General features: G+C 34.0%; 1 protein-coding gene across 1 annotated transcript; it reads left to right on the top strand.

The window, feature by feature from the left end:
- Positions 1-4,322: 4,322 nt before the first annotated feature.
- Positions 4,323-10,266, top strand: LOC128553016 (uncharacterized). Its single transcript, XM_053534120.1, has 3 exons — positions 4,323-4,614; positions 5,075-5,973; positions 7,783-10,266. The coding sequence occupies exons 1-3, from the start codon at positions 4,369-4,371 to the stop codon at positions 9,392-9,394; spliced, it is 2,757 nt and encodes a 918-aa protein (XP_053390095.1). The 5' UTR covers positions 4,323-4,368; the 3' UTR covers positions 9,395-10,266.
- Positions 10,267-11,566: the final 1,300 nt, after the last annotated feature.

The raw sequence follows: 11,566 nt of genomic DNA, 5'->3' as shown, positions 1-11,566 counted from the left end.
TCATTGTGAGTAAACAATTGAATTGTGAAAATAAAAATGGCAAAAAGTATGGGTCATTAGGCTAAATTTTATGTTAAGGCCGCTTGAATGCAACACTTGTGTGCTGACGAACAATGGCGCGGACCTGACCAAGTTGATTACATGTATATCTGCCAGAAGTTAAAAAGAAGTTTAAACATTCTAAATTCTTTCTATAATTGAATACTGAATAATTTGAAAGGGGATTTGTCTTATCAGTACAAAGTTAACTTAAATGTGTAACATTATATAAACAGAACTGTATTTGTACTAACGTGCGCTGTCAAAATACAGACACAAAAAATGTCAAGATACATGTAAGGCATGATTCATGTCAATACAACAAAAACAAGTATTGATTACTGATAAAACTTATAAAAAAGTTATTTTATTTAAGATTTCTCATATTTTAGATTGTCTGTAACATGTTTCAAGAAATGTTGACTTCACTTCACTTTCCCATAGATGGTGTCGGCCGCGCAGAAACATGCGCATAAAAAACTACCGGAATTCCCTTTAAATGTGCTTTGATTTTTCTTTTAAATGTAATACTTAAATTTTATATTGTTACATTTTGCACAAAACTGTATAAGGCAGATAAAAAGAAACCACCGCTTATGACTGAAATGTTACTCAGTTAATAAACAATAGAAATTTGCTTTCTTAATTCACTGAATAGCACGTTTCAATAGAAGAATACCAAAGAAAATGGATTCGTTCAATGTTGTTAGAGAGGAGATGCTGTTTACAATGCCTTATTGTCCAAAATGTACAAAAAGATCGAGAAAATATGCTTTAAACAACCCTATGCCTTTTGAGCATCCTTTGCCTGTCTTAGGCATCATCTGCATCCATATATGTTGTGTTTATCTTAAAAATTGCAGAAATTATCATAATACGGTCAATTATCAATTATAAATTTTAGAGTTGCCATTGTGAATATTAAAGGCCAGAAGAGATCTGCCCAAATACTTTAATGCTTATCTGTTAACAGATTTTACAGATTTTATTATATATATAGCAGATGTATCTGCTAATAAGTCGGAACAAATGACTGCGAAAAAAAGTTACACCAAATACGCAAAAGAACTGCTACGCGTTTCTGAGTAATATATACCTAATGAAATCATATTGTAAATAACAACTGACATCATTAAAGCGAATATTACGATATAAAATAAATAATTCCTTTCAAAAGTTTCAAGTAAATATGGCAGCCCGTGTGTGAGTAAAATAAACGCAGTTGATTCAAAATCTATATATGGTGGAGGTGTCGTTCTTGAAATGTCCACTTTCCAACAATGTCTTTTTTTGTATGCAATGAAAATAAAATTCCTCTCGCATTTATGCTTTAGGCAAAGACATTAATAAAGCGCAACTATTACAGTATTCAAGAAAAGTGAGCCTACAAAAAAATTCCAATTTTCTTAGTACAAATAAGGTCTCAATTCCGACAAAATGTTTTACTTGTCCTGCATTCAGGACTAATAATAATACATTTTAAAGCAATGACCCATATAGTATTCAAGTAAAGTAGACCGCAAACAAAAGTTTTAATTAGGAAATTCAATAGCCTGGTGCTAGAGCGTCTGCTTCCAGGGCGGGAGGTCGTGGGCACGACCCCCGGCCGCGTCATACCAAAGACATGAAAAATGGTTCCTGTAGCTCCCTTGTTTGGCGCTTAGTATAAAAATGGAAAATGGCTTCTTCTCTCATTCCATCAGGAATGAGGTGTCGAGAGTGATTTATATAAGTTGTAGAACTTCTTTCACAATCGACCTGGTATATTTTATGTATAAACATAGTAAAGAAAAGGCCATACTTCTGAAAAATGTGTGCAGGAGTTATGGTTCCTGGCAAACCTAATAATGATGAGTGTGCATAGTTTAAAAGCTACTGTTCTCATTATTACAGTAGAGTAGAGTAAAATCTACAACAATAATTTCGATGTTCATAAGTATAAAAAGAGTCATAACATACTCATATAATTACAATATATCACTGTGTGTAGTTTCAAAGCTTAACATAATGGTACTACAGAATGCGGGGTCGTGAATACGATCCCCGGGCGTGGGGTTTATTCTGTGTGACGATTTTGGTAACAGACATTGTGTGTAACATCATTCGTCCTCCGTCTCTGATTCACTTGGAAAAGTTTACAATTACTTACGGAGAACAGGTATATCTAATGGAGTTATTTCAAAAAGTAAATTAGGCTGAGTTACGGGTCTTTTGCAGTACAAGTCCTCCCGGTACTATCTATCAATATTAAATTTCTATCACGCTCTTTTAATTGTTTCGGAGATATGCTCTGCACAAATGTTTTATACGTTAATCAGATAAAGGGAGAATAGGTCATTAAGGTAGGTTAGCCTGCACTTTCTCTGTATGAAATTTAAACTTCTTCGCCTTTACAATATCCTTACAGTAGTTTAGGTAATTTTGAATTATGCTCAAGAAAGAAGTGTAATGCCATCTTGGTCTAAGAGTGCTCACCTGAAATTCAGAGCTTAAACAGACTGGAAAGTTCAAGAGGTGACAGATTACAAACAGTACAAACGCTTTATTCTTCTTAGGTCTATATTGGACTAGGCCTGGGTTGTTTCCGTAGCTTCTTTAAACTAGTCATCTGCATCCTGTAATTCATAAGAAGTTGTTCAAAGATAACTTCATATTTAGCTCAACTGGCCCCTTAATAGGAGCATAGACCACCATTTGAACAAATGATGGTGAAGACCGTACAATGATGCTACAGCCAAAGTTTAATAAATATCCATCAAGCCGTTCAAGGGGAGAAATCGTTTGAAGGTATTGTTATTTTAGCTCTAGTTACCAATAAGAAGGACCAAGCTCACTCATTAAAAAGTGGGAGAGGACCTTTAGGATGCTATATAGTGAGTTAAATTAAAATCCATTAAGCGGTTCACGAGGAGACTTCGTTTCAAGAATTTTCTATTTTTTAGTTATTGTGTCTTCTAGAAAAGCCTTGTCATACCAATTGTAATAATTCTGGGAGATGACCCTATAGAAATACTACAGACCATGTTTGATAAAAATCCAACGAGTGCTTCACGAGAGAATTGTCACATTTTTAGTGGATTATTTGGCCCAGGATGTGTTACGATTAGAACCAGCATCCAGCAATACAAAAAGCAGTAAAATCACAGTTTACTTTAATGACTTTCCGTGAATAATCTCTGTTGTATATTAATATATAAAACCACATAAAAATTTCACGTAGGGTAATATGTGGTGTACTAATGCTTTGCAACAAGAATACCACTCTAAACGAATCTGGATCCGGCATACAAAAGGTTGGAGTGGGGAGCGTACTTATTCTTTTGTTATCTGTTTAATATCTAAAACGTACACATTAAACCTTTTTAGAAATTCACAAATTCATGTCAAAGAAATAAAGGTGATTTAAAAAATACAACCGTTTCGATTTTGATTGTAGTGCATATTACTTACAATGTAACACAGTGTTTTATATGACAAAATGTAACGCGACAATGTGTGAAATGGCAAAAAAATGCTACAGATATATAGACAAACAGAAAGATGGACACAGTAATTACTTTTATATAAGAACAAAGTTTAACTCACTTTTCATAAGATTAGGTTAAAAACTGTTCTTTCGTGTCCGTCTGATAATTCTGCCATCCATGAAGGGATTTTGAAATAACTTGGTATAGATGTTCATCACAGTCTTTGAAAGTACTTACGTATTACATAGATTTCCAGATATCTTTAAACTTCATAATGTCTCTTGAATTATATGATATATATTTATGATTTATATACATAGTTAGTACGTTGCCCAAATATTTAAAAGATGCTGTATTGGCATGCAATATGTTTTGTGAAAAATACCATAAGGCGGGGGACGCTGGCAACTTTGTTACAAATAATTGTCTTTCTAAAACTTGACTGAAATGTTTATCTTTAGGTTTAGGAAATATTTGTTCTATTTCTAACTGCGATATCAGCTGACTCCGAGGTTAAAATATAGGTCAATGGAACAAATCATAAAAACACTTTTATGACTACTTTTACAATCCTTTCAATACGCAGATTGGTTCAAATATGTGTCTTTTAAATCTATAAATAGAGAATAACAGGTTACTGTCTTTTGAGAAAGGGTTTTTCCGAAGAGAATGCTACATGCTGAGATTCAATGAGATTTTTTGTTTGTTTATTTTATGTCTTTGTTGTCATGTTTCGTAAGTTGTACTTCAATAAAATGAATTTGTTTATCAACCACTGTATTACAGTTTCTTCAAACAACCTCAGGTTTTAATTTACTTACTCTGCATTCAGAGTTTATGTGAAAAGCAAAGACTTTTGATTATGTATCTAGATGCACTACCAAAGCGTTTTCACGATGCGTTGTTGATGTCTGGGCTGGACCAATTGAAAGAAAGTCTGGAATGCGGTGTTAGGGTGTACGTGATAGGGCAGCATGATATCGATGGCAGTAAGCTGGTGTTCACTAGCCCGGGTCACAGAAATCAAAAAGAAACAACCACAGAACCACACATTTCAGTAGTTGTGTGGCACACCAGCCTTGTACATTTGGAAGAGAAAGAATTACAGGTACTTAAATAAAATAGTTGCAGATCATTTGTTCCCATATCCGATCCTTTACCTACATGTTAAGGCTTAGCCTTACATTTTTAGAACAAGAATCAAGCAACACTAAATCTTCGAAAGAAAGGATTGATTCAAATGAAAAAGTTAAGGTGACATGATGATTGTCTTTTGACAGAGTAAAACTCTTAGTATATTTACATAGTGCAGATGTTTGTCTTGTTTGAGTTTCATCAAATCATTTTTTGATGCCTTGAAATATTGTTTTGCAGCATCCGTATACTCTCTTAGGTGACTAACAATACTTTTGATACCTAATCATTTATTCTGGATTAAGTTGTTTTAAGTTGAATTCCTAGGTAAAACTGTGTTTATACGTGTTAATACATAGTGTGTTATTTGTATTACATGAGTCATTAAAATCTGTAAAAAGATATTTTAATTGATTTTTAATTTAATTTTTCAGGGCATGCTAACTTCTTTTAAAATTGTTAGCGCATATACGAAAAGGCTAGGATTGAACAATAATATTTTCATCAAGTGTGACGTAAGCCAACAGTACTCAAAGGAAGAAATTACTGAAATCAAAAACACCATATTTGCTGCACTTTGCGACGATACGTCAGAGAATCGTTTTCATCCAAAAGACATTTTAATCGACTGTGGTGATTGTGACCTGAACACATCAATTTCCGACAAGCTAGAGAAATTTGTTGCTGATGGTTTCTCGAATATATACTCCAATTTGAAGAGGTTCGAGTATGTAACCAGTGAAAGTGGTTCAGAGAACACGAATGTACTGGAGATCGACACAGTAGCTATTTCTATAAAGGAGTTTCTTCGAAATGCTCGTAATAATATAGAAGTAAATAAAACGTTGACTGAAGAAATAGAAGAAACGGCAAGTGGTAAGATTCTTCAATATCTGCTCCATTCTTTATGTCGTGTGATCAAATGCACACTAGTGAAACCCTTAGCAAAGAAGATCGGCCTGAAGACGTGGATATGCAATGGTCTGCTGCATGAGATACAATTCGAAGAAGCTTTGGCCGAAGCTGTCTCAAAAAATACACGACATCTAAAGAAACTGGCATCATCTACGTATAAAGCTAGACGCGATGGAATCAGATACACCCGGAAATGTAACAAATTCGAATTGATTTGTTTCCCTCTACAAACAGAAATGAAGCCTGTCGTTGAAAGAGCTGAAAAGAAACTTCTTTCAATGCAGCGTACTTCAAAGGTTATCCGGAGAATGGCATTCGAAACATATGGCTACTTGAGACAGACAAATATTGACAGTCCTGAGCAAACTATCCATCAGCCTGTGAAGCTACCTGACGTACTTAGAAAGGACTTATTACAGTAAGTAAATTTACAGTGGTTTTTCTTGTTGCGCCTTTCCCTTGCTTTTGATAACAGTTAATTTTTTCGCCTTTTGCTATGACTTTTACTATAAATCTGCAAAAAGGTTCTGTATTAAAAGTATTGCAATATATACAATTTTGCCAAGTTAGATTATAGAATAACAAACAAGAAATCAATCTTAAATCCAGCTACGGCGATTTAAATTCTGTCACTTTCTAAAGATACATATAACTTTTCAATCAAGAGTATATATCTTTCTTTTTATTAACATTTATTTTATATTAATCATATTGCATTTGAGTATCAACTGATAAAACAAGTTAGCTTTATATTCTAAATTTACAAGGATCTTGAAATGTTTGTAATTTCATATTATTTTGTAAAGTGTGTCCTCGCCTGTCTTTTCTTCTTCTATAGGTAAATCACTTAGATAACTGTTTTAACTGATGTTTAGGTTGACTATACAAAGAGAAAGGAGGTGTATTACTCCTGCCCGAGCCCCAGTGTCGCTGTACGTTTCATTCTTCCAGTTTGTAGGATGGTTCTCAATTTCGCCATATCTATTTAGCTGCTCTTATGATTATCAAAACAAGGATGAATATGCAACAAGGAAAATCCGTCCCAAAAACACAGTCTCCTAATACCTGACATAGAAAAACGCTTTAATAAGGGACTGTATAATTTGTTGGTTACAAGTGCTTTGGGAAATCTGCGTTTTTGGAACATGGTTTTGCATTGCATATCTTATTTAGAATCCGGTAACTCCTATTTCAGAGTCATTAAGATAACATGCTGTGTTTTAATGAAGGTCACTTCTTATTTCCTGCCTTTATCATAACTCATATAGGGAGAATGTACAGTAAGAGGGATAACACTTATGGTCACGGTCTCTGATTACGTCCAAATTCAAACTCCTAAAACTGCATTTGAATATTTTCCTCCTTATACTCTTTTATGTCGGTCCGACTTGTTTCTTATTATCTTTCATAAGATGCTACCCTACTTCCCCCTACTTTCTCCAGTTTACATCCGCCCAAAAGTTGTGTGAATGCTCTTTCCTATCTTGTAACATTCGTATGTTACTTTATATTGTTTTGTATTATCCGAACGTGTGAATAAGACACTCTTCAACCCCTCCCACTTGTCCTGATAACTTCCTGTCCGTAAATAAAGATGCTTTCAATGTCTTGTGATTTTCAATGTTGTTTTTAAGTACCAGTCTCACCCACCAATCTCCCTCTCCTAATACACACATAACAATATCATCACAGCTATAAAATCGTTTTTCCCTTTCATTTTAAGTAGTTTTAATCACCACAGCTCCATCGCTCACTTACTTGCTGGTATTTACCAATAGCGGTTCTTTTTTCATACAATTATCTGTAATTAAACAGTATTTAATTCCTTATTTTAAAGATGTCTTACCCTGCCCCCTTCTCTCAGAGGTAAATGTACTTTGAAGAGCAAGAAACTGGCATCAATTTTACATAATTTCATATTTAAATGACAGATTATGGGCGTCATCGTGAAGCAAATTTTCTGTATATTAGAAGTTTGTACATTTTGAAATATATATGCTGCATGAGATTATATGTTTCTCGTATCCGTTGTCATGAAATAAGATTTATGGGTGTTTAGTTCAGCGTAGGCATTTTTAATGAAAGCAATGTACTAAATAGAAAGAATAATTTCAACGTGAAAGCACAATGCATTATAAAATATAATCATTGATGTACAAAACAATGAGAACGAATTTTGTTGACACCCTGTGTATATAATTTTATTTGAGTTGTCTCCTTTTTGTAGTATTCCAGGGGTGTATGGTTTAGGTACCATATACGGTGAGCTTGAGATTCATCTAGATAAAGAAACAGTGAAAACCTCGACAGATTCTTCTAGCGGTACAGATGAACTACAATCTAAATCAAAAAATGATGCAGACGCAAAACACCAGGAACTACAATCTAAATCAAAAAATGATGCAGACGCAAAACATCAAGAACTACAGTCTAAATCAAAGGATGATGCAGACGCAAAACAACAGGAACTACATTCTAAATCAAAAGATGATGCAGACGAAAAACATCAGACCTCTTCAGAAAAGTTGGACATAAAACAATCAATAAGATTGAAGTCAGAAATTGCTAAAACGTTGCAGAAACATCAGTATCGCGGTCGATATTCGGTCAAATATGTCCAAAATAAACCTGGAGAAGTAGCTGCTAATTACGAGCCTGGTGATAAATTGATGCACCAAGGAAGAAAGGGATTTGGGACTCTTGGAGGATTTATCTTTAGTAAAGATGGAAAGCTCCACGGTCTTACATGTGGACATATTGTCGGCGATGATATGGACATCTATATAGATAAAACCATACGAGAGCTATTAAGCTGTTGTTCCAAAGTAGTCAATCACGGAAATGGAGAACTTAAATATATAGATATTGCAGCTTTAGAGATACACCCCTCCTTGCAATCTGAATGTAAAAGATCTTTAGAAAGAAGTTCTGACCGCATAACAAAAGTAAAACAGGCTGAAGACCATCCGGAAAAAATGATCGGAAATACTGTTTACAAGTATGGAGCAGCAACTGGCAGAACCACGGGTTTTATCGTGTCGATTGACTACAGGGTGTTAGGTATGGTTACTAAAGACTATTTAGTCATAATAAATACAGTTCCTGACATTCCAAGTGGTTTCAGTGAAGACTTCAGTTCTCTGATCTCTAAGGAGGACGATCATCAAGATGGAAATACTACGGCTATGGAAACTGATAATACAACTTTGAATGAAACATCATACGATGAGGCACATAGTGATGCAGATGCTGATGAAGAGAAAATGGACATAGAGTTTTGTTCAGGTCCATCACAAATCAACTATGATAACAGTTCATTAGAGCCAGGTTGTTCCGGAAACAAAAAGATTAAATTGGATGACCGAAAATCATCTAAAATGAAATACAGTGAGGGCAATAATACGCTTGTCCAAAAGAACGAAAATTCTGAAATTGAAGGAGGAAGTTTTCTACAGGTTAGAGGTACAAACGGTGCTGATGAGGAACAAATAAAAGGCATACATTTATCTCTTCGTGAAAATGTAAATAACCGACTTGGAAGTGACGCAATTTTCCGTCATCCTCTCGTATATGTTCTACGTAATACTAGCAATCTAGGACCTACTTCATTGGATTCAAACGATTGTGAAACACCCGATGAAGTGTTTGCAAAGAGAGGAGACAGTGGCTCAATTATATGTATACCCGAACCAACTCATAGCAAACTTGATTGTGTAGCTTTGTCGATGCTTTTTGCTGGTGACTTTAAGACTGATGGTGATGAAAGTCTGAAATGCTTGTCATTCAAATTGAATGTAGGCTTGCATACGCTGATGCAAAGACATCAATTGGACTTTTGATTGTTAACAAGAAGATACAGGATATGTCGTAATTAAACGTTACGGCATATCATCAATGGTTATTCATTGAAATACATGTCTAACAGCCATCCATGTTTTTGAAGCTAACAGAAACAGATACGTGTAACATTAAAGAAAAAAATAAATGAGAGAAAAAGTTCTTCGACTGACACATTGTAAATGTATGATAATAATATAGTGATAAAGTGAGCTAGTTCTTGGAAAAAAAAATTATATGTTAAATCTGTTCTCTAGGAGCTTATAAAAAAGGCTCTATAAGTAAATATGAAAATTGCAATCAAAACTTAAAGGGAGACAATAAATTTGAAAATTTAAAATAGATATTATTTTTAGGAATATGCGAGTCAAAATACAAATTATTCAGTGCATTAAGGTCATAAATATATATATTAAGTGATAACATTGAGCCAATGTATGATTTATTCCAATTGTATTTTCAATTTTAAAGGCGGGTATAACTACGTATTAAGCAGAAGTTCAGGAGTATATATGACGAATTAATCCATTGTTTACATTTACAGATGCGAAATAACTGAAACCATGGGGTTGTTTATCTTCAATATGTTTTGTTCCGCTGTATCACATCATGTGTTATATGATTTTAAGGTATTAGATCACTTATAGTAATGTTTACAAAATTGCTTTTGCTTGGTATATTCTGAAAGGTAACCGTGATTTGCACTATTTTGCAATTTCTAAACAACTTTTACCGTGCCGTTTTTTTATATAAATTTTGTATAACTTGTGGTATCTCCTCAAGCTCAAGTAGAGGCAAATTTCAAAGTAATAGCCACTATCCAAAAACGTTTGCAGAGAACTCATTTTACCATTAATTTTAATAAAAGAAACATCAAACTTAGGGCTGTCATCGATAGAAACGATATCGATGTATCAACGATATTTTTTGGTCGATCGATTATCGATTCCCATTTTCAAAAATCGATATTTTACAGAGAGAAAAAACAACTGTCTAGATAAACACTCAGACCCTCTAAAACAACTTTTTCTGCCTGCAAAAATGTGCCGAAAGTAACGGAAGTTGTCAAAAAAGGTCATGTCTAAACTTGTACCGTAGCAGTCTTTTCCAACTAGCCGGCACTACCTATATGGGTAGAAGTAAAAAGGGCTCAACTTCAGAATCTATTTGCAAAAAGTTACGTTGTCCTGTCTTGAAAGGTCGCTTCGTTGTTTGTGCATGTAAAAACATAGAGTATATATACTGTTTCTACGTCAATCTCGGCTTTTTACTTGTTCGCGTATAGCTGATCACTCAGTAAAAGGTACAGAATTTAGCTAGTGCCCGTAACAATAACAATCAAAGATGGCCGAAGAGGAAGCCGTCGCCGGCTTAAATAGTGGAAAAACAGTCAAAAGACGGAAGGAAAAGCTTTGTTTGGGTTCGTAGAAACACAGGGTGTTGCTTAAACATGCCTTTCAGTACAACAAACAAACAGTCAAACACTACAAATTTGAGGCCCATTGAAAACTTGGGCAGAAGTTAAAAAAGAAAACAAAAAAAAAACAAAAAAAAAAAAAAAAAAAAAAAAACACGCGGTGCCAGTACCTAATCCGAATGTAAACTTGTTGCAAGGTAAAAATTAAGACAGGGTATGAAACAGGCTAAAAATAAATAAAAACATTGTAAATAAATAAATTAATTAATTTGATAAATAAATAGATATCTGTGGAAGAGAAATGCAGAATTTTAGCTGTTTGAAACCCAACTCCAGTGCCTGGTATTATAGTTTACTAGGTTGTAAAGTAGGATAAATGCAAAAGAGGAGTGAAGGCACAATGAAGATCTATAAAAGATTTCATTAATTTTCATTTATTTATTTATTTCATAGATACAAATACAACACAATCAAACAGTAATATAAAAAGTAGGCAAAAAAAAAAAGAAGACATAACATTAACAAGAAGGTATATAGCATGCCCATAAACAAAGAGATTGTTAATCTAACTTAATAATCGATATATCGATTTATCGTCGATATTTGTCTTCCGATATATCGGTTTCGTCGATATGCAAAAGACCCAATCAATGACAGCCCTAATCAAACTATTGGTAAACAATTATAAAGCACAAAATAAAAATGTCAATATCATTTTTCTATGGTGCCTCAAGTAAACGGATTTAATGAGACAGAA

Source organism: Mercenaria mercenaria, unplaced genomic scaffold, assembly GCF_021730395.1.
Source record: "Mercenaria mercenaria strain notata unplaced genomic scaffold, MADL_Memer_1 contig_3385, whole genome shotgun sequence".
In the NCBI taxonomy this organism is placed as follows: domain Eukaryota; kingdom Metazoa; phylum Mollusca; class Bivalvia; order Venerida; family Veneridae; genus Mercenaria; species Mercenaria mercenaria.
The sequence above is the reverse complement of the archived record's forward strand: the minus strand, read 5'-3'. Positions and strand labels throughout refer to the sequence as shown.